Genomic DNA, 23,039 nt, shown 5'->3' on the forward strand with positions numbered 1-23,039 from the left:
ATCTCAGGTTTCCCAATGAGTAAGTGGCAAAGATCCTTCCACGGAATCAGGGGATATGGGGAGTAAGCAGGAACGAGATACGGATTTTGGATGATCGACCATATCATATTGAATGGCGGTGCTAGCTCGAAGGGCTGAATGGCTTGCTCCTGCAGTATTTTCTATGGTCCTTTGTTTCACATGTTTCAAAATCATCTGGGAAATCCCACGGTTCAGATTCTGGCAATGCAGCTGATAAGAGTCCTATCGGACGGCACAGTGGCGCAGCGGTATACTTGCTGCCTTGCAGCGCCAGAGACACGGGTTTGATCCTGACTATGGGTGCTGCCGGTACACAGTTTGTACATTCCACATGGGTTTTTTCCGGGTGCTCCGGTTTCCTCCCACACTCCAAAGACATGCGGGATTGAAGGTTCATTGGCTTTGGCAAAATTGTCCCTAGTGTGTAGGATAATGCTAATGTTGGTCAGCGCGAACTCGGTGTGCCGAAGAGCCTGTTTCTGTGCTGATTCTGTAAAGTTTTAAAGATGGCCAATGTGTCTCCAAGTCAGCCATAGATTTTTGTCAAAAATGTCCTCCTGATAAGTATTAATTAGTTTTGTATGTACATTGTTGGTATTTCCTATTTTGTGCATTGGGGATCAGAAATATTGGATTCCTGCTAGTTTAATACTGGGATTGAAATACTTTTAACTTTACATAATCTCGTGGGACAGGGAAAATAAAATGTTGATTTTTAGAGAGCTGGCTCCCAAAGAATGGTTCGATGGCTTTATTTGTCACATGTGTCACTGCACAGTGAAATACATGTTTTGGTGCCATTTCTAAAATGCAAAGTCCCGTCTGCCCATGCGATCGGTCTACTGGAGCAGTTCCCGATCCTGGTACGCCCCAGGCTCCTGCAGGGCTTTCCTCCATCGCCTTCTACTAGATCGGCCCGTGAACCGACGTCCTCCCTCTCGACCGGACATCATTGTGTCCTGGTGGCGCACCCTGCAGTCGACCTTGAAGGGCCGTGGCTAATTGATAAAATGCACCAGGTACATAGTTAGCTTAGCAAAGATGAGGGGTAGCACACATGAAGTATGAACTAGGAGGGCTGAATGGCCTTTTCAGGTTTAAGTTAAGCATTGTCACATAACCTGGGTTACAATGAAATGCTTTGTTTGGTAATCAGACTAAATAATACTGTACAAATATACAATCGTCAAACTTATGTGCAAGGTAGCATCTCTGGAGAGAAGGAATGGGTGACGTTACTCAAGCATTTTGTGTAAGCTAAGTGCAGAATATAGTTCTCAGCATTGTAGTGCACCAGTTTGAGAGACAAAGTCCAGAGCCCGCAATGAGGTAGAGGTGAATTGGACAACTCTCTAATTTATGGAAGTTCAAAAGCCTGATTAAAGTCGGGAAGAAGCTATTCTTGAGTCTGGTGTGCGTGCTTTCACGTTTTCTGTGGTATATCTGCAGTTATAGGTCAAGGCAACTGACAAGACTCCTGATTTACTTTCTCCTGGACTTTCCACGCTCAACCAGAAAAAATGCTAACTCAGTATTTGCCCATCATGTCTTCTTGGTGTTTTGGGACCCAGTTCATATCTGAAATGGCCTTGGATTTCTAGATAGGGAGGGATTCCAAGCTAGTGAGGCATTCACCCTAGGCTTCCACCCTGGGCAGAGCTCAAACCCAATACCAGGGACAGCCCTGCAGAAAATCTGCCTTCTCCCCAGGGAGATACTCACATGGCTTAGGGATGACCTTCAGACAGCAGGCAATGCAAGAATGGTCCAACACTTGCTTTCATCCTCCCGCTTTTATCTTCAGTCAGCTTCAGTCAGCTTTAGTCCAACTGCACACTTCCACTTCAAAGTCTTAGTTGCCAGGGGCAACACATTTATTGCTTTTCCATTATTGAACCCCGGATACCCGGAGAGTGCTCAGCTGCTTTAGCAGGTACTTGCATCACTAACCATGGATGGATGCTGTGGGTGGTTGTGAGGTGCCCATCAGACCATAAGACACAGTGGTATAGCGGTAGAGTTGCTATCCATGCCTTTGTTATCCCTTTAAGTCTACTACCCTGTTCAGATGCAAGCATCATCCCATGCATCAAGAACAGCAACATGCTGTAATGGTGCAGTCCATTTAATATAGCTATGGTACAAATACACAAGTAAATATTAGAGTGGACAGTCAGAAAATTGGAACAAGGATGTATATTTTAAGTAGCAGCTTAGAGGGGAAGAGCTTTAATGGGGGAATTCAGAGTTCAAAGCAGATGAAGGCACAGCAATTTGGCAGTGGGTTAGCTAGACTTGGAATGGTTTAGGGGCACGAGGAGTTGATCTGGGGATAATGAAGATGAGGATGTCACATTTTGATGTCAACATGTCTCTTGAGCCAGGAAATAGTGGCCCAGAATTTTCAGTCGGCAGCAATGTGTTGGCAATTAAGTCCAACCAAATCCCCCTGGTGATCTCTGCGGCAAGACGTTTTCTAACCTTGAATGATTTTTTTCTAAATTGCGGATACAAGAAATCTGAAATGCTGGAAATATTCACCATCTACAGAAAGAGATTAATTTAACATTTCGGGTCTGGGACCCTTCACCCAATCCTTTTCTAACCTGCTGCCATCAGTCATCACTTCAAAGGGATCCCAGGCACCCAGCACCTTGATATATTACTGGTTGAGCAGCCAATAGCATTGGTAAATTTATACAGACAACATACTAGAGAGCAAAATCCAAGGTTTAATCATAGATTCGCAGAATCGTGCAGCACAGAAACAGCCCTTACCAGCCCACCTCGCCCATCCCAACCATGATGCCTATCCAAGCTAATCCCATTTGCCTACGTTAACCCATATCCCTCTATTCCTATCTTATCTAAATACCTGTAAAAATTCATTTTAAAGACAATACATTTTTCTGCCTCCAGCATTTCTCTTGGCAGCTCATTCCATACAACCGCCATCCTCTGTGTGAAAAGAAAGCTTGCCCTTCAGATCTTTAAATTTCTACCCTCTCAGTTAAACCTATGCCCTCTGTTTCTAAACTCCTCTGCCCTGAGGGAAAGTCTCCGACTCTCCACCTTGTCACTGCCCTTCATCAACCTCTGCAAGATCACTTCTCAGCCTTCTATGTTCTAATGAGAATAAATATAACCAATCCAATCTCTCCTTTAAACTACTGCCATCCATTCCAGACAACACCCGAGGAACAAGGTACTGCAGATGCGGGTTACTACCAAAGATAGATACAAAGTGCTGGAGTAACTCAGCAAGTCGGGCAGCATCTGTGGAGGAAAAGGATGGGTGACGTTCAGGTCTGAAGAAGGGTCCCGACCCGAAACATCACCCATCCTTTGTCTGTGGAGAAGCTGCCTGACTCGCTGAGTTACTCCAGCACTTTGTGTCTTAACATCCTGGTGAATCTTTTCTGCACCCTCTCTATTACTGGCCCATACTTCCTGTAGTGTGGCCAAAACTGTAAACGGAACTGCAAATGCAATGTAAGCAATGTTTTGTACAGCTGCAACATGATGTCCCAACTCAATACTCTGGCCTATAAAGGCAAGCATACTAAATGCCTATTATATTATATGCCTGTGTCCCCACTTTCAACAAACTATAGACTTGCATCCTAAGGTCACACTATACATTGGCACTATACATCACATCCCTGCCATTTACTTTACGTGTCTTGTCAGAATCTGACTTCTGAAGGTGCATTAGATCTGAATTGCCTAGATTAAATTTCATCTGCCATCAACTTCTTAAACAGTATGGAGAAAATTTGACACAAACCTGGAGCATGCAATCAAGGTTAAGGTTGCACCTGAAATCACTGACAATCGAGGTTAAGGTTGCACCTGAAATCATAATTATGGAAGAATAAAATATATAATTTAATCTTTGATTCTATTTGGAATATTCATGTGATGAAATTGCATTCCAGATACAATTAGCAACGTTAATGCCAGGGAAATTGCTGAGTAGTGATTATAGCTTGGTTGGCAATTAAAAACTCATTAACAGCTATTGGAGTCATAGTCATGCAGCATGGAAACAGGCACTTCGGCCCAACTTGCCTGTGCCGACCAAGATGCCCTATCTACACTAGTTGCATCTGCTCCCTTTGGAAAAAATCCCTCTAAACCTTTGCGGTCCATATACCAAATGTCTTGATATTTAACTTAATTTTTAATTTCTAGTAGCGAAGAGCTTTTTCTGTTGAGAATGGTAAGTAAATGTGTACATTCTCCCTGCGATCGCATGCTCTAGTTTCTTCTCAAAAAATACAATTTGGAAGGGTATTTGGCACCCTGTATATGGATGAGGAGCATCAGGGAAGACATGATGGGAATAAGGGGGGGAATGAAATGGGAGTAGTGTAGGAATGGTGTGCAAAAAATGGGTGTTTAATGATCGGCATAGAATGGATCGGCATAGAATGGCTTCCATGCTGCATCTCCACAGGTTGGATCTAAATACCATAACATTTTGTCAAATTGTTGATTTTCCCTGATTGTGGTGGAGAAGGCTGTAAGAAATGCAGGAAGGTGAAAATCCCACACAGCAGGCACAATGCAGCAGGATTATTTGTGTCTATGAGCAATGATGTAGTGTTTGAGGCAGATTGAACAAGCACATTTAAAAGATGTTAGAATGGGTACATGGATAAGAAAATATTAGAGGGATAAAGGGTCAAACGTGAGCAAATGGGGCTAGCTAGATGGGTATTTTGATTGGCATGGATGTTGGGCTGAAGGGCTTGTTTCCTTGCTGGATGGATCCATATGGGAGGAGGTGAGCAGGGCTCAAAATTAGCGGTTGCCCGGGTGCCAATGACCACCCAGAAGTGTCGCCGGGCGACCTAAATGCCGAGTCATTTTGGCCGGCTTGGCACTGCAGATACTGGTTTATACCGAGGATAGAAAAGAAAAGGAACGTGACGTTTCGTGTCGGCGGCGACGACGTAGTGCGGAGCAAATATACGGGGTGTGGGTTGACGGTGGGTGGAGCCCACACACCAGCAGCGGCCAAAGATCCTATAGGATATTTAGCAGCGACATCGGCAGCGATAGTGGCTCCTCCTCCTCCAGCACCCCGCCCGCCCTGATAACGGCCGCTGCTTACAAATTCGCTAACGGCAAAACCGCTTTCAAAACAAACCCTCCCACATGCCGAGGCCAGGAGGAGGGAGGCAGGGAGGGAGGGAGGGAGGAGCCCCTTCCGCCGTCTGAAGCAGCTGCACCGCTCGGCCCCGCACCTTCTGTTGGCTGGTGGAGGAGGGGAGGCGGTGGAAAGGAGATCCCAACTGCCTCCACCTTTGGCGGTGGACAGGGACGGCCAAGGCCGCGGGGCGATGATACCGTCCCTGTCCGATGAACGCAGACCTTCCTTCCGCCCCACTTCCCCCTCCCCCCTCCTCTCTCTCTTGTGCGCCCCCCCTTATCCTGGGACCTCTCCTCTCCACTGATCCCCATTCCCGCCTCTATTCAGTCCTCACTGACATCCCCAGTGCTCCCGTCCCCATCTACCCCACCCCACCCCCATCAATTCATCCTGCCCTGATCTCCCTATCCACCTCACGTTGATTCTCCTGCCACCCAGCCCCCATCCATCCTACACTGGTCCCCCAATTCATCCTGCACTCACTCCCTTCCCATCCATCCTGCACTGCCTCTCCCCGATCCATCCTGTACTGATTCCCTCATTCATCTTTTACTGATCCCCTCATTCATCCTGTACTGATCCCCCCATCCATCCTTTACTGATCGCCCCATTCATCCTCTAGCGATCCCCCCATTCATCCTGCACAGACCCTCTGATCCACACTGCACTGACCCCCCCATTCATCCTGTACTGATCTCCCATCCATCTTGTAACGATACACCCATTCATCCTGTAGTGATCCCCCATCCATTCCGTACTGATCTACCCCATTCAACTTCAACCCCACTGACATCCCCCGCGCTCTCCCCTCACAATTTTACTTATTCCAACCAACACGCACTAATTCCCCTGCCTCAATCCATCCATCCAGCACCTTGCCTTTCTCCCCCCCGCCATCTATACACTCCATACTGATTCACACCCTATTGTGCTGGAAATGTCTACAGAGCGAAAATTGACTATGTTTGATAATGGAATGCAATCATTCTCTTTTAAATCCCAATGTTATTATTTGTTTTAATTGGATTAATTAAATTGTGAACATGTGAAACATTAAAACCGTAGTGTTCGATTGTCACTGCTACCGTTGACACGTTATCACAGAATTCATTTTAACGGCAAATCAATGCTCTTAATATGGAGTATCAATATTGTTATTTAATGAGCAACATTCACAACTATACGTTGGATTTATCCAGGCTTTACTTCTACAGTCGGTCATATACATCACAAATTTGGTCAGGAGATATTTCAGTTGAAATTTTAACGTTAATTCTGAAGTGGGAATGATGGAAACAGCGTTTATCAATAATTTTTTTTAATCTGGTGCGTACAAACTGGGTATCTTCATTGTTGCTCACAACACATACATTTAATCTGAATGTCCGGTAATGTGGCGTTTTGACACCTTTAAACATATTACCAAAAGAACATTTGCTGCAGTCATGTCCTTTGGCCATCTCTTGTCAGTTAGTGTAATGTTTAACCTGTCAGATGGGTATAGTCGGTTTTAACAACTATTATCATAAAATGCCTTTAGAAATTTCCTTGCAACCTGTATATTTTGTTGTGGATAAATTATGTGGGAAGTGAGAGTGTTTCTGTACCAATAGCAATAACGACCCATGCGATTGGCCATGTCATGATAATTTTCGGTCCTTCACAGAAAACATGCTTGCATCAATCTGTAGTGTGCATGGTTAAGCATATATGTTATCATGGTCCAGGATTTATTGACACAGGTTGATCATACGCTGAATAATCCAACCACATTTTTGATGGGAAGTGGAAAGAAATAATAGAAATTGCATTAATTGCAATGTGTAAAAAGAGTTGAGATACTGTATTGTAACTTTGCTGCATGTCATTGTGGTATATATCATGTCTTGATTGGTGAATATGTTTAGTTTGTGAGTTTATTTGAAGCAGAAATAATATGTGAATGCTTCATTGAGCATAATTCCGACTGGTAAATACGCACTTCGTTCGAGCACATTATCGCGTCATGCAAGCCGTCTTAAATTGACCACCTAAACTGTCATTTGGCAACCTAAAAAGCTGCCTACGTTCCCCGGCTGGCAACAGGGAAAAAAAGTTTTGAGAGCCCTGTTGAGCAAATCAGTATTGTTATTGCCTTGGATTGTGAAAGAATGAATTCTGAAACAGTTCTGCTGTGTCAGCAGAAATTGAAGACTTCCCTTCATTGGGCTGCACCTGCCAATAAGTGGTGGAATAGGATATATAAGTGGTGGAATATGTCAGCTACTGGGGTATTAGGTGAGAATAGACACAAAGTGCTGGACTAACTCAGCATCTCTGGAGAAAAGGATAAGTGACGTTTCAGGTAGGATCCCTTATTCAGATCTTCAGGCGAAGTCTGTGAAGCAGAAGTGAACATTCGGCCAGAACATTTGGCCTGTGATTTCTGCTCCACCACCTGACTGATCTTTCATCTCAGTGAGACATTTCTACGCTAACCTATACCTCTTTGTTCCATTAGAATCCAAAGATCTAACCAGACCTGTGTACCATGTCCTATGGCAGCTCGTTCCTTATATCCAGTGAGAGAGATTGTCCCTTCAGTGCCCTTCAATTATTTCCCCTTTGACATGTCTACACACTCTTGTTTTAGGCACCCTTAAACTGAACATTCACCCTTTCCATTCCCCTCATGATTTTATATACTTCTACAAGTTCACTTCCGAGGCTCCAGGGAAAATAGCCCCAGACCATCCAGCCGCTCCTTGTACAGTTAAGAGCCTGTCCCACGAGCAGGCGACTCCATGCGGCAAGCGCGACCTAACGTGGTCGCTTGAGCCGTACAGCCTCGCGGGGCCGGTCCCACTTCGATCACCGGAGCCTTATGGAGTTGTGCGGAGCTGGTCCCGACATTGCGCGGGGCTCCGAAAAACTGACCGTGTTCAAAAATTCCGCGCGGCAATGGCCTGCCGGCCCGCATCCGTCTCGACGCCGTGCGCACCGCCTCGACGGGCGTGCGCAGCGTCTTGATACCGTAAGTCACGCGCAAACTTCCCGCGGACTTCGGTCAAACTTCGCATCACTCAATAAACCTCCGCGCGGCCCCCGCTTCCGGTTTGGTCGCGCTTGCCGCATGCTAGTGGGACCGGCCCTGTACGGGGATCACTCGACCTCCGCGCGGCCTCCGCTTCTGGTTTGGTCGCGCTTGCCGCTTGCAGGTCGCATGCTCGTGGGACAGGCCCTTTAGATAGAGCTCTTAGGGCTAACGGAATCAAGGGATATGGGGAGAAAGCAGGAACGGGGTACTGATTTTGGATGATCAGCCATGATCATATTGAATTGAGATGCTGGCTTGAATGGCCTTCTCCTGCACCTATTTTCTATGTTTCTATAACTCAAGCTATCTGGTGCTGGCAACATCCTTGTGATTCTTTTCTGCACCCTTTTCAGCTTAATAACATCCTTCTTATAGCTGGGCGACCAGGACTGCACACAGTAATGATTTCTAACTTCATTCCACATTCAGAATTAATATTTCTTGCTCCATCGCTGCTGCCTGATCTGCTGACAGTGTACAGCTTTCTGTTTTTACCTTCAGGGCTGATTGCTAAATTTACATCATCTGCACAAATCGTCCTCCATGACTGCATTTAGCCTGGGATTGTCTTTAGTGGTTTACTGGCAGATTAGCACATTAAGCAGTAGTTTTGCACTTGCTCTGGCTGAGTATTATTTTATTAGAATCTTAACATGCCTGAGATTGCAGAAGGTGCAATGGGAAAAGCCACAAATACTGTTTTCCTTAAAAGCCAAAGAATCTTCTTTAATACATCATTCGTGCCTTAAGGCCAAGTTATTCTTCTAAGTAAAGATAAAGACAAAATGCTGGTATAACTCAGAGAGTCAGGCAGCATCAGGAAACTGAATCATCCTACCAAAGCAGACAGCAGTGCTGAACTACGATCTACCTCTTTGATGATCCTCGGACTACCCTTCACCGGACTTTGCTGGCTTTAGCCTGCACTAAACGTTATTCCCTGACCATGTATAGTGCATTCAGAAAATATTCAGACCACTTTCACCACGTTTTGTTACGTCACAGCCTGATTCTAAAATGGATTAAATTCATTTTTTAATCATCAATCTACAAACAATACCCCATAATAAAAAAGTGAAAACATGTGTTTTTGCAAAGGAATTAAAAAGATATAACTGAAATATCACATTTACATAAGTATTCAGACCCTTTACTCAATACTTTGTTGAGGCACCTTTGGCAGCGATTACAGCCTCAAGTCTTCTTGGGTATGAAGCTACAAACTTGGCACACCTGTATTTGGGTAATTTCTCCCATTCTTCTCTGCTGATCCTCTCAAGCTCTGTCAGGTTGGATGGGGAGCGTCGATGCACAGCTATTTTCAGGCCACTCCAGAGATATTTGATCGGGTTCAAGTCCGGGCTCTGGCTGGTCCACTCAAGGACATTCACAGACTTGTCATGAAGCCACTCCTGCGTTGAATTGGCTGTGTGCTTAGGGTCGTTGTCCTGTTGGAAAGTGAACCTCCGCCCCAGTCTGAGGTCCGGAACACTCTGGAGTAGGTTTTCATCAAGGATCTCTCTGTACTTTGCTCCATTCATCTTTCCCTCGATCGTGACTAGTCTCCCAGTTCCTGCTGCTGAAAAACATCCCCACAGCATGATGCTGCCACCACCATGCTTCACTGTAGGTATGGTATTGGCCAGGTGATGAGCAGTACCTGACGCTTGGCATTCAGGCCAAAGAGTTCAATCTTAGTTTCATCAGACCAGAGCACCAAAGAAAACAACCCTGTTGGCAAACTCCAAGCGGGCGTCATGTGCCTTTTACTGAGGAGTGGCTTCCGTCCGGCCACTCTACTATAAAGGCCTGATTGGTGGAGTGCCGCAGATATAGTTGTCCTTCTGGAAGGTTCTCCCATCTCCACAGGGGAACTCTGGAGCTCTGTCAGAGTGACCATTGGATTCTTGGTCACCTTCCTGACCAAGGCCTTTCTTCCCCGATTGCTCAGTTTGGCCAGGCAGTCAGCTCTATGAAGATTTCTGGTGGTTCCAAAGATCTTCCATTTAAGAATGACGGAGACCACTGTGCTCTTCGGGACCTGCAATGCTGCAGAAATTGTTTTATACCCTTCCCCAGATCGGTGTCTTGACACAATCCTGTCTTGGAGGTCCACAGATAATTTTTTCGGCTTCGTGGCTTGCTTTTTGCTCTGACATGCACTGTCAACTGTGGGGCAGTGTATAGACAGGTGTGTGCCTTTCCAAATCATGTCCAATCAATTTAATTTACCACTGGTGGACACCAATCAAGTATGTAAAACATCTCAAGGATAATCAATGGAAACAGGATGAACCTAAGCTCAATTTTGAGAGTCATAGCAAAGGGTCTGAATAATTATGTAAATGTGATATTTCAGTTATTTCTTTTTAATTGCTTTGCAAAAATTTCTAAACATCTGTTTTCGCTTCTTCATTCTGGGATATTGTGTATAGATTGATGATTTTAAAATAAGGCTGTAACGTAACAAAATGTGGAAAAAGTGAAGGGGTCTGAATACTTTCTGAATGCACTGTATGTATGGACTATAAATGGATCGATTGTTATCATGTATTGTCTTTCTGCTGAATGGTTAGCATGCAACAAAAGCTTTTCACTGTACCTCTGTACACGTGACAATAAACTAAACTAACTAACTAATCTCTGGGGAAAAGAATAGGTGATGTTTTAGGTCAAAGCCCTTCATCGGATTGAAAGTAGGTGTGGGGATGAAATAAACTGGTGAGAAAAGACCAGAACAAATCAGGGCCAGCAACAGATGACCTAGTGAAGGTGGAGCCCACAATGGCCCATTGTTGGCTGGGGAAGGTGTGATAACGGGAGGGATACAAAGATGGTAGGACAACAAGGGTGGGGGAGAGGGAAGAGGGATTCAGTGGGGTGTAACATTTTTCTGCAAATAGACAAAGAGAATATGAAGAAAGGTTTTTTTTTTAATGCCGAGTGCAGTTATAATCGGGAATTCTCAGCCTGTAGGAATGGCTGAGGCAGAATTTATCAGGGTTTTCACACAGAACTTGGGTATGCACTTGAGAGAGAATAACTTGTAAGGGGGAAGAGTGTGGGAGTGGGACACCCATATATGCTTTACCCAGCCCCAAAATAGTGTATGGACACATGGTCCCCAGCGCATAACAATTCCCTGAGTCTATATGATTTTGTTTTGTTTCCTTGAAATAGTTTCTGAAAGGGCAAATAAATATTTTATTATAGAAAAAATGATTGTAAAGAAGACCCGACAGCGGTTGTTAGAAGTATGACACAAAATGCTGGTGAAGCAGCATCTCTGGAGAGAAGGAATGGGCGACGTTTCGGGTCGAGAAGTATGACTGGCTTTGATTCTGTGGATGAATGGGATGTTTCCACTTGAGGACATTAGTAGTTGAGCACAAAAATCCAAGCTGCCTTACCAGTGCAGTACTGAGGAGATCTGATGCACAATCAGTGGTCCTACCTCCTGGGATGAAGCATCACACTGAGACCTCTTTAGACTTTAGATTTTTAGACTTCAGAGATACAGCGGGCCACCAAGTCCGCCCCGATTAGCAATCACCCCGTGCACTGAAGATAGACACAAAAATCTGGAGTAACTCAGCGGGACAGGCTGCCTGGAGAAAAGGAATGGGTGACGTTTCGGGTCGAGAGTGTTGAGACTGTGGAACTCACTCCCTAAGGGAGTTGTTGAGGCAATTATCATATTTATAATGGGGAAATGGATAAACATTGGGGAATAAATCAAAATATTTTTTGAAATTGGAAAATAAAAGGATGAGGAGGATAGATGCCCTGGGTGAGATGAAGTGAATTGTGGAAGATAGTAGGTGGAGCATAAATATTACCTGGTCCATTTCTGAGCTGTAAAATCCAATCTCGTAAGATTTGCAATTGATCTCTGCCCATCTCCTGAATGAAGAAAGTGTTATAGTCATACAGCACGGAAACAGTCCCTTCGGCCCAGCTTGTCTATGTCGACCAAGATGCCCCATTCAAGCTAGTTGCATTCCCTCTCCAAACCTTCCCCATTCAGGTACTTTTCCAAATATCTTTTAAATGTTATTGTACCCGCCTCAACATCTTCAGTTGGAAGTTTCTTCCATTTTCTCACCACCCACTGTGAGAAAAAGTGCCCCTCGGGTTCCTGTTTAATATTCCCACTCTCGCCTTAAACCTATACCCTCAAGATCCTCATTGCCCTACCCTGGGAGAAGAACTGTGCGTTCACCCTGTCCGTTCACTGTGTCCACCACTAAAAATCCTGTCATAAATGGTGTTCTTGCAACATCTGACTTCAGAAATATTAACAACCCATCGTTAACAGCCTGAATAAAGGAACGTTTTGGCCAAAGGCTTTTAAAATGTCTGTGGAGCTTCTAACGGAAATAAATCTGACAGCAAACTATGTGTAGGAAGGAACTGCAGATGTTGGCTTGTACTGAAGATAGACACAAAATGCTGGTGTAACTCAGCGGGTCAGGCAGCATCTCAGGAATGCTGCCTGACCCGCTGCGTTACTCCAGCATTTTGTGTCTATCTTCTATTGACAAATAACATTCAAAAACTCAGCAAGTGGAGCAGCATGTGTGGAGAAAAATATTTTGGTGGAAGATTGTTCTCTGTGAGTGCAGAGAATGTGTGATGCAGGAATGTGTTGATGTTATCATCCTTCTCTTAAAAAAATCATTACTGATTACCTCAGTGGGATTTCTGAAGCAGAGTTTGGTGTGTATTTGTTACTTCATTGTCACACTCACAATAGATGACAAGTTAATACCGTGAATTAATACTTCATGTTGTTGAACTTTATCAGCCCTGGTGTAGGTTGGAAATGTTGGAGACTTCCAAGTAGATCCTTGGACAAGGCTAGCAGGGGATGGATGCAACATGGTTGGAAACTAAATGAATGGTCTTTTTGCCTCGGGACCCTTCAGACTGTTTTGCTCGAGATTTGATGGCTGTGTATAGGTTTAATTTTTTTTAATGCAGAACTTGTAACTCAGCAGTATTAACTGAGTCAGGCTGGCGATTAGATTAGATTCCAATGATTAATACTTTATACCATTGGAAGAGTTGCGACTGCATTTAAGTCGCTTAAGTAGTCATTCAGCAGAGGGATGGAAATGAAATCTTCAGGAGATGCGGGAATCTTGAGTAATAACCAGGCATTTAAACTTGTACAGCTCTGTGGCAGCTTCCAGGACCACTGAAAACCAAGTTCTGTTACCAGGGACACGAGTTTTGCTCTGCTTAGTAGCAATTGGGATAGTTGGCTTGAGAATAGATTTGCGTTCAGGATCAATGATGTTGGTATACACAAGAGGTGGTTCCAGAGGCTGCAGCAAAATTATTTGACGGTCTTTTGAATCCTCTGATCCTGTGTTCAGTGAATTAAAGTGAGAGGAAAACAAAGAGTCATCTTTGTATTTGCCTTTGTGCCAACCAAGATGATGAATGTTAATGTTGGCATTGCTACAATAGTTAGATTGTTTTTGTCCCAGCAGGGTTCATTGACTTTAGTACGATCCACATAACCCGAAGAATCCCACTGAATATATCCATCCAGTTGCATTAAAACCGTTCATTTAGGTTTTGTTTTAGTTTAGTTTAGAGATACAGCGCGGAAACAATCACTTCGGCCCACCGAGTTCGTGCGGGTTGGGACAAGTAGTTTGTGGTTGTGATCCATGAAGTGTTGCACTCTCTTCGGACCTTATCATTTGGAGAGAAAACTGTGAAATACAGACAATCAGAAAATAAGAGAAAGCAGCTAACCGATCTTGAGCTAAACACAAAGTGGTGGAGTTACTGAGCAGGTCAGGCAGCATCTACGGAGGGAATGGACAGGCAACGTTTCGGGTCGGTGGACAGGCAACGTTTCAGGTCGGTGCTCTTCTTCAAACTGATTGTAGGTGGGGGAGAAAACTAGGTTGGTTCATTGGGATTTATTGGGTTGTGTGTGCACCATACCCAAGTTAACTGATCTTGTTTATTATTTTTTAAATGTCCCAGCACAAAGAGGAAAACACGTCCTGACTGCCAACAAACGGATTAGTAACACTGGATCGCACAAACGTTCTCCCACCACACTCCATTGCCCTAATTATGTGTCCTTTTTCTCTTTCCTCCATCATGTGTTTAACTAGTGTGGGAAGGAACTGCAGATGCTGGTTTAAACCGAAAATAGACACAAAAAGCTGGAGCAACTCAGCGGGACAGGCTGCATCTCTGGAGAGAAAGAATGGGTGACGTTTCGGGTCGAAACCCTTCTTCTGTTGGTCTGAAGAAGGGTCTTGACTGAAACGTTACCCATTTCTTCTCTCAAGAGATGCTGCCTGTCCCCCTGGGTTACTCCAGCTTTTTGTGTCTATGTGTTCAACTAGATTCCCTTTCAGAGCCTCTGTTCGACTCACCTCAGTTACTTCGGACGGTAATCAAGTGAAGTTGTTTCCTGCGGGGAAGAGGTTAGAAGATAAAACCTAGGCAAAAAAGATGTGATAGAAAGTTTGGACAGGAAATGAATCAGATGCTGAAAAAAAAAGGCATTTTAATGGGCCACCGAGCTGCCATAATTCATGCGTTCAGCATGCTTTTGCACTCTGGAATGTCGATGGAGCTAAAACACACGGTTCGATATCTTGGATATCTTTTATATGTGGAAGTAAAGGCCATAGTACAGTGACTAGTTCACTGAGGGTCTAGAAAGAAAAGAAGACAGGCACAAAGAATGCTTAACCAAAAAGCAAGTTTGTATTGTTGTGGGCAAAATATTTACCAATCTGGAGGCTCAGAAATTGTACACTACAAAACATTGCAGGAAAGATGGAACATACAAACTAAAATATGGTGATTAAAAAACTGCATTAGTGTGCATGAACAACCATGTTTACACAATATGTATGCATGCACATATATGAATCCCAACTATATGTAGGATATATTAGTGTTGCAGTGGTTCATCCACTAGACCAGTAATACAGAACCTTGGATGAACTGTCTGGAGAACTAAACTCAAGTCCCATTAAGGCAGCTGTAGAATTCAAATAAAACGATGTTGGGGTAATAGAACATTGAACAGTACAGCACAGGAACAGGCCCTTCGGCCTTCAATTGACCGCATCAAATATGGTGAAGAAATGAGGAACAGCATGCAGATGCTGGTTTACCAAGGAAAGACACAAAAATCCTGGAGTAACTCAGCAGGTCAGGCAGCATCGCTGGAGAGAAGGAATGAGCGACCTTTCGGGCCGAGAACCTTCTTCAGACTGAAAGACAAGGGAAAGGGAAACAAAAGATATAGACCATAATGTAGAGAGATGTAGAACAATGAATGAAAGATATGCAAAAAAAGTAACGATGGCGTTTCGTTTCGAGGCCCCTCTTCAGACTGAAAGATGATGCCAAGTTAAACTATTCTCCTCTGCCCGCACATGGCAATAGCTACAGAATGGATTGTCATAAGAACCTATCTGGATCAACTGATAACTTCCAGCAAAAACCTGCTCTCTTCACCCAGAACGACCAGTGTTATTGACTGTTAAGAGGGCTGAGTTAATGGACTTGAAATGCTCAATTGCCAGTGGGATCCAAATCCCAATGATTAAGAAACAATCACATAAATGAGCGAGTATTTTGTGTGTGTGAGATGCTGTATATATGCAAGTTTTTTTGCATTATTTCTAAACACATGCAAAAAGAGAGAGAGGTCAAGATGAAGTTTCTTGGCAGTCCATTTCCCTCCACAGATGCTGACGAACCCATTGAACACCACCAGTAGTTCTCCTTCCAGATTTCAGCATCTGCAGTCTCGCTTGTCAGCTGTTTACTATGGTTAGGGTCATCTCTCATGATGCCAATAAGGAAAGCCAGGAGATTCTTAGCATAATCTATGCATGAGTCAATGCCTTCAGTTGAAGTGTACATTGCCTAAATGTTGGCCAGGGAAGGAATTCTGCCAAACTTGCCCATTTTTGTTCTTCTTTTGACTCCAAGCCCATACCCAAGTGTTTGGCTCTTAACTCTATTCTGAAATGGCTGAGCAAGCCAGGGGCAAGCCATTGGAGATGGGCAACAAATCTACATCGAACTAATGTGAACGGGTGATATATTATCGGCATGGACTCGATGGGTTGAAGAACCTGTTTGCATGTTGTGTCTCTCAACTAAACTTCTACACTTGTTTGAGATTCCCTCTTCCAGAAAATCATTAGATCAGGCGACACAATGGCGCAGCGATAGAGTTGCTGCCTTACAGCGCCAGTGGCTCGATTTGATCCTGACCTCGAGTGCTATCTGCATGAAGTTTTTACATTCTCCCTGTGACCGCGTGGGTTTTCTCCAGGTGCTCCGGTTTCCAAAGATGTGCAGTTATGTAGGTGAATTGGCTTCTGTAAATTGTCCCTTGTGTGAAGGACAACTAGTGTACAGGTAGTAATTGGTGAGTGGGCCGAAGGGCCTGTACCATGCTGTATCTCTAAAACTAAAAACGAAGGTAAAGGTTTCTGAAGGATCTTTGGGTAGATGTTGTGAGATGTTGATCACGATGACAATAATCTATGCACAACTTTTTTTTTCTTTCCATTAGGTGGAGAAGATTGTCGACAAAAGGAAAAATAAAAAGGGGAAGTGGGAGTACCTTATACGATGGAAAGGCTATGGAAGTAATGAAGACACTTGGGAACCAGAGCATCACCTTCTTCACTGTGAAGAATTTATTGATGAGTTTAATGGACTCAATGCTTCCAAAGAAAAGCGAACTAAATCAGGGAAACGGGGAAATAGCCCAAGGCAAGTCTTGAGGGACAATCACGGAACAGCTGCATTGAGAGTGTATGAATCAACCAAGGGCAAAGGGGCAGGATTACGAAAGAAACGGACTAATACTCTTCAGAAGCAAAAGCGGGGTTCAATGGCTAGAGATGGAAAGCATGCTCTGGGGGATAACAAGAAAATCGTAGCTACGAAAACAGTGCATTACAGAACCACTGCAAGCGGAGTACAGATTATGCCTTACAGAAAGACTGATAACTCGTTTCAGAATGGCGATGCTAGACACAGCAAAAATGCATTACAGTTTGACAATACCTCAAGGCAACAGAGAATGAATGTGGATTTTGGAAACCCCGAATTTGCAGAAGATGGAGCAATTGACGGCCCTCCTCTAGTTAATGGAATAGGTATGTAATAAATGTGTACAGCACTGAGACTGGCTATTGTGTAAAACCAGCCTTTCTGAGATCTTCATGGATGCACCAATATTCGAGGAATAACAAGGCTTGGTATTCCTTTCCATATTGCATACTATGTGCAGTACTGATTTCAATTTCTAAGTTGGCTGGTTAATTATTCCTCGGTGTTCAAGTATGGTTAAAGATTTTTTTTTTGGTAGCTGATAACAGTTTATGAGGCAATTAATCAATAAAATATACTAAGTACTAGTTTTTTTAAATAAAAGGACTCAAAGTGCTGGAGTAGCTCAGCAGGTCATGCAACTCCTCCATCTGGAGAAGATGGATAGTTGATGTTTTGGGTCGACACACTTCTTCAGTCTGAAGAAGGGTCTTGATCCAAAACGTCACCTTTACATGTTCTCCAGAGATTCTGCTTGACCTGCTGAGTTACTCCAGCACTTTGTGTCTTTTTGTGTGAAATCAGGTCCACCACAGATTTTTTGGCACTCTTGGTTCGAAAGCCTTTCTCGATTATCCGTTTTGCCGGACCAATGGAGGTCACGGCCAAAGGGGGGGGGCCGAGATACCGGTCTGTAGAGTTGGCCGCAGAAGTCATCTATGGGAACAGATCTGCCGGCTCTGGCCGGGCCGGAGTTCCCGAGCCCTGACCGCAGAGGGCAAATTCGACCCGCCAATCGGCGTGGAAGTCCCAGTGAGGTTGAGATCGGCCACCTCACCCAGCCTAGGCCCCACAATTCCGGGGGAGGAGTTTGTCTGGAATAAAAGGGGGGGCCAGAACACCATTTGCTGGAAGATCGGTGGTGGACCTGTAATCAGCATCTGCAGTTCCTTGTTTCTGCAGGTAACTATTAACTTGGCAGATTAACATTTCATTTTAGAAGGCGTGTCTCTTCCAGGCATTTCAAACGGGCAAACCAGTCTGTCATGTTCAGTGAAAAGGAAACTGGTGGAGGAAAAGGACCACTATGTTTTTGACAAGCGCCTCAGATGCAGCGTTCGACAAAATGAAAGCAACTACCAATTCAGGGACATTGTTGTGAGGAAACAGGATGGCTTTACCCATGTTTTACTCTCCAGCCAAACCTCAGATAACAATTCATTAACACCTGAGGTAAGGCCTCCTACATTTTTGCTTGAGTTAACATGTGATTAATATTGGTGAAGTAGAAATGTTTCATTTTCTTCCGTTTTCCAAAAATAATCATCGTGAGGGTTGTAAATTATAAAGGCGGAAATTGAAATCCAAGTGTTATTCATTCAATCAGTCTTCCTCGTTAGGCGAATGAACCAAACTTGAACAAAAATATCATCAAGTCCATCAACACCAACTCCAGTTGCGTCAAACACTTCCACCCTTCCTTCCCAATACCCTTCTCTTTCCCCCCTCCAATTCATCTTTGTTTGACTTCATCTTCTCAAAGAGGGGAACAAAACAAGTAGCAATATCAGGACTGGAAAATTCCAATCAATTGGAAGTAGTCCAAAGGATCACACAAACCAAGTCTATAGAACGTGTCTTTCTCTTCTAAACTTTTGTTCTGCTGCCTTTGACATTAGGCTTTGGAGACTCAGTGCTGAAACAGGCCCTCCGGCCCACCGAGTCCACGCCGACAAGTGATCACCGCATACACTAGCACAATCCTACACATTAGGGACAATTTACAATTTTACCAAAGCCAATCTGTACGTCTTTGGAATGTGCAACGGAACAGGAGCACCCGGAGAAACTCCACGTGGTCAAAGGGAGAATGTGCAAACTCCATACAGACAGCACCCATAGTCAGGATCGAATGCAGGTCTCTGACACTGTGAGCTAGCAACTCTACCGATGCGCTACAGTGCTGCCTTATATCAAACCAAAACAGTCCTGGCCCCCTTGAAACCCAGAGTAATAATCCACCCACTCCAGAATCTTGATTCCTAACTCATCTTATACTTCATTCCTTAAAACTACATTCATTTCATGTCAGCTGAATGTCCATCTGGTGATCGTTTATACTGAGATGAGCTTGATTCTGTCTTCTCAAAAATAAATCTGGACTCACAGTCTGGAGCAGTGATCCTGGCTGTTCTTTTTATCTTCAGCTACCCTGCCTTGGGAAACAAGCTAGCAAATCAAAATCCATGTGCAAGACCATTGTAGACCAGATCTTACGTGTGGACCACAATGAGACCATTGTAGACTAGACCTTGATTGTGGACCACAATGACCATTGTAGATCAGACATTGATTGTGGGCTACATTGAGACCATTATAGACAAGATCTTGACTATAGACCACTATGAGATCTTTGTAGGCCAATCCTTGACCATGGACCACACTATGACCATTGGAGACCACTCATTGCATCTGGACCACAGTGAGACCATTGTAGACCAGTCCTTGACTGTGGACCACTCTGAGACCATTGTACACAAGGTCTTGATGGTGGGCCACACTGAGGCCACAGTTAGGCTGTGACTTAATTACTTAGACTTAGTTCCTCCCACACTGTTGAGTGCATTGGGCAGCAAGCTTTCGGCATTCTGTTCAGTTATGTGCAAGGTCTTCCACCCTCGAGAGGCTTGCGTCCCGGGCTTCCAAATCCTTCTGGAATGTTCGCCTCCATGTGAGTTTTGGTCGGCCTCTTTTCCTTCTTCCGTCAGGTTGCCATGTCATGTGACTGGACGTTAAATCTAATTAAACCAGCATGAATCCAAGAGAGCATCATTATACACCATGGCAATAGGCCTTCGGCCCAACTGTTCCATGCCAACCAAAATGCCTCTCAATGCTGTCCATTTCCCTCCAAGGTTCTGGCTGCATCAACTCACAGGTGAGGGAGATGTTATACACTATTTAGCTACAGTCATAGATTTTTGGATTCCTCTCCCAGAAAGGGACAGGAGAAATAGTCAGTGACTGTTGTAACAATGGAACGGGCTCCCTGTGTACCATGGATGGCAGAGTTATTGAGATATTTGACTCAGTGACTGCCGGCCTTTCTGGAAAGCATTCCAATCCCCACAGCTTATTTTGAAGTGTAGACTTCAAGTTACCACAAAAAACTGTGGATGCCAAGACACAGGGTATTTTTAAAACGGGGATTGATAAGATTTTGATTAGTAAGAGGGTCAAAGGTTATGGAGAAAAGGCAGGAAGATAGGATTGAGATGGAAAAATGATCATGCATGAGCGAATGGCAGAGTAGCCTCGGTGGGCCAAATGGCCTAATTCTGCTCCTTTGCCTTATGGTCTAAGTCCATATCAATACATGATCTCCTGGGTCACTGTAAATCACGGGTTCCTTAATCCCTATCTAGTGTGCTGCTACTTTGCAGCAACACAGTCAACACAACTTTGAAATCAGGTGCAATGGGTGTGATCCATCCATGACATGCGCTACATACAGTGTGTTAGTTACTGTGGCTTCTCATTGAACTAATGGTTTGTTTGCAATGTGGAATTGTGATTATGTGGGAATGAGAAGACTGAAGAGTTCCACTGAAAGGCCACAAGCATTGTGTAACAACCCACATCTTTAACTATTGAACAGTTCGGCGGTCTTACTCCTGAGTCACTGAACGCAATATTGTCGTATATTTCCCGGTTTCCATTCTCTTTGCATGTGTTACCCAAAGGACACTGCATTGGCAAAGATGGAGTGTTGCGCAGAATCAGTTTGCTGCTCTCTGATGAGAACACTGGTGGCATTGTACAACACAGCCTTGGTTATTTAGTTTACTTTAGAGATACAGCATGGAAACAGGACTTCGGCCAACCAAGTCCACACCAACCATTGATCACTCATTCTATGAGAGACCACTTTCGCATCCACTCCTTACACACTGGGGAACAGAGTTCAGTCTCATAAAAAATTGGACTTAAAAGGAACCAAGGGAGATTGAGATTGGTTGGAAAGTAGATTCCAGGTGAAAGATCATCAGTCAATCCATTAAATGGATGAGCAGGCTCAAGGGCCATTCCTGTTCCTATTTCTAAAGTTATTGGCATTGGTTTACTGTTGTCTGATGTACGGAGATAGAGTGAAAAGTTTTGTTTTCATGCTATTCAGTCAAATTATGAGTACAATCGAACTGTGCAAAGAGGAAAACACTAGAGTGCAGCATATTGTTGTGTAACATTATAGTTATTGAGAAAGTGCAGATAAAAAAGTGCAATCTCCAAAATGAGGTAGATTGGAAGATCTGCACTGCACCCTAACTTATGGGAGGACCATTCAGTAGTCTGAAGGCAGCGAGATAACATTCTTCTGTGGTGTTGTGAGATGCGGTTTCAACCTGATTATTTCCACGAAAAGGAGGACAAATGTCAAAATGCTTTCTTGATTAACATGCAAAAAACATGGTTTATTCATCCCTATGATACAACGGGTACAATTCTTGACACGTAAAATAGTAGGATTAAACGAGAACTTACCAGTTTGAAGTTTGATCTTGATTTTATGAGGAGTTACAATGAGCGATTACGTGAAGAAGGGCCGTCCGTCTGCGTGCGCGTCAATCTTCGAAGCAGCGGTGTTAAATCACAGATAAAAAGAAGACCTGAGAATAGTAAGATTGAAGAAACTAGAACTTCCATATGACATTGATAGTATGAGGGTGGGAGCGGTGGGCACGTAATCGCTCATCGTAACTCCTCATAAAATCAAGATCAAACTTTAAACTGGTAAGTTCTCGTTTAATCTTACTATTTTACTTCGGAATCACGTGAGTGACTACGTGAAGATTTCAAAGCTCTGTGATTTTACGCCGGTTACGAATCCAGGCGTCGCACACTGAATGGATTGACCATGGATGCGTGTAATCATTAAAGCATTCAGACATTACGTAGTTAAGTAAAGACACTGATGCTTAAAATGAAAGAAAAGTTTTTAAAACTTGTTCCCCCTCCCAACCTTGGGGGTAAACTAAGGGACAGAACTTAAAATGATACGTGCAAACTCCCCCAGTCTGGTAATAGGTTTGTTATCAAACCGGTGGACCGTTATTTCATTCGTCCATCCTGCAGCCACTAGGATGTCATCAAGAGGCACGGCCATTACTCTTGCTGCCGACGTAGATGCAGCCTTGGTGGAGTGAGATTTAGCCATATGAATGTTTACTCTGTTACCGCCATTACCCCCTTTGACCATCTCGAGATGGTTTGTGTTAACACCTTCTGGTCTGTTCTGAACCTCTGTGGTTCTCCGTAACTCTCAGATAGTGGTGTTAGTATGTTACCACACACACAACCGTAAGTCCTCTGGATATGCCAAGAACTGGATCTCCATCCCTGGCATTCTTGGCCTGCTCTGTTTTATCAGATTCCTGATTACGAATGTTATGTTGTTCATATTGGTGGTGATGTGGTCCAACCGTAGCTTCTGCAGTGTCTGGACTCTTTATCAGCATACCACCTTCAAGGTTAGTTATAGGCGGCCCCCACTGTCAAAGTAGGGTTAGTACCACGCTCACATCCCATGTGTCCGTGTACCTTAGTCTTAGAGGTATTAAATTGTAAATTCCCTTCATGAATTTTGTTGTAAAGGGGTGCGTTCCTATCGACCCGTGCCCTGCTTCCAGCATCAGATAGGAGAAGAGTGCGCCTCTGGCACTA

The 23,039-nt window shown here is 44.1% G+C and overlaps 1 protein-coding gene across 3 annotated transcripts in view; it reads left to right on the forward strand.

The window, feature by feature from the left end:
* The window catches only part of LOC129705332 (chromodomain Y-like protein 2), a 166,359-nt gene that overhangs the window by 98,521 nt on the left and 44,799 nt on the right, over positions 1-23,039 (forward strand). The window contains exons 2-3 of one of the 3 annotated variants that reach the window (XM_055648855.1): positions 16,834-17,425; positions 18,322-18,551. In XM_055648855.1, the coding sequence (XP_055504830.1) occupies positions 16,834-17,425; positions 18,322-18,551 (822 nt within the window). Of the gene's footprint in view, positions 1-16,833; positions 17,426-18,318; positions 18,552-23,039 lie in introns of all 3 variants that reach the window. The other 2 variants (XM_055648854.1, XM_055648856.1) reach the window with 2 other exon arrangements.

The sequence above is a fragment of the Leucoraja erinacea genome, chromosome 17, assembly GCF_028641065.1.
Source record: "Leucoraja erinacea ecotype New England chromosome 17, Leri_hhj_1, whole genome shotgun sequence".
NCBI classification, from domain to species: domain Eukaryota; kingdom Metazoa; phylum Chordata; class Chondrichthyes; order Rajiformes; family Rajidae; genus Leucoraja; species Leucoraja erinaceus.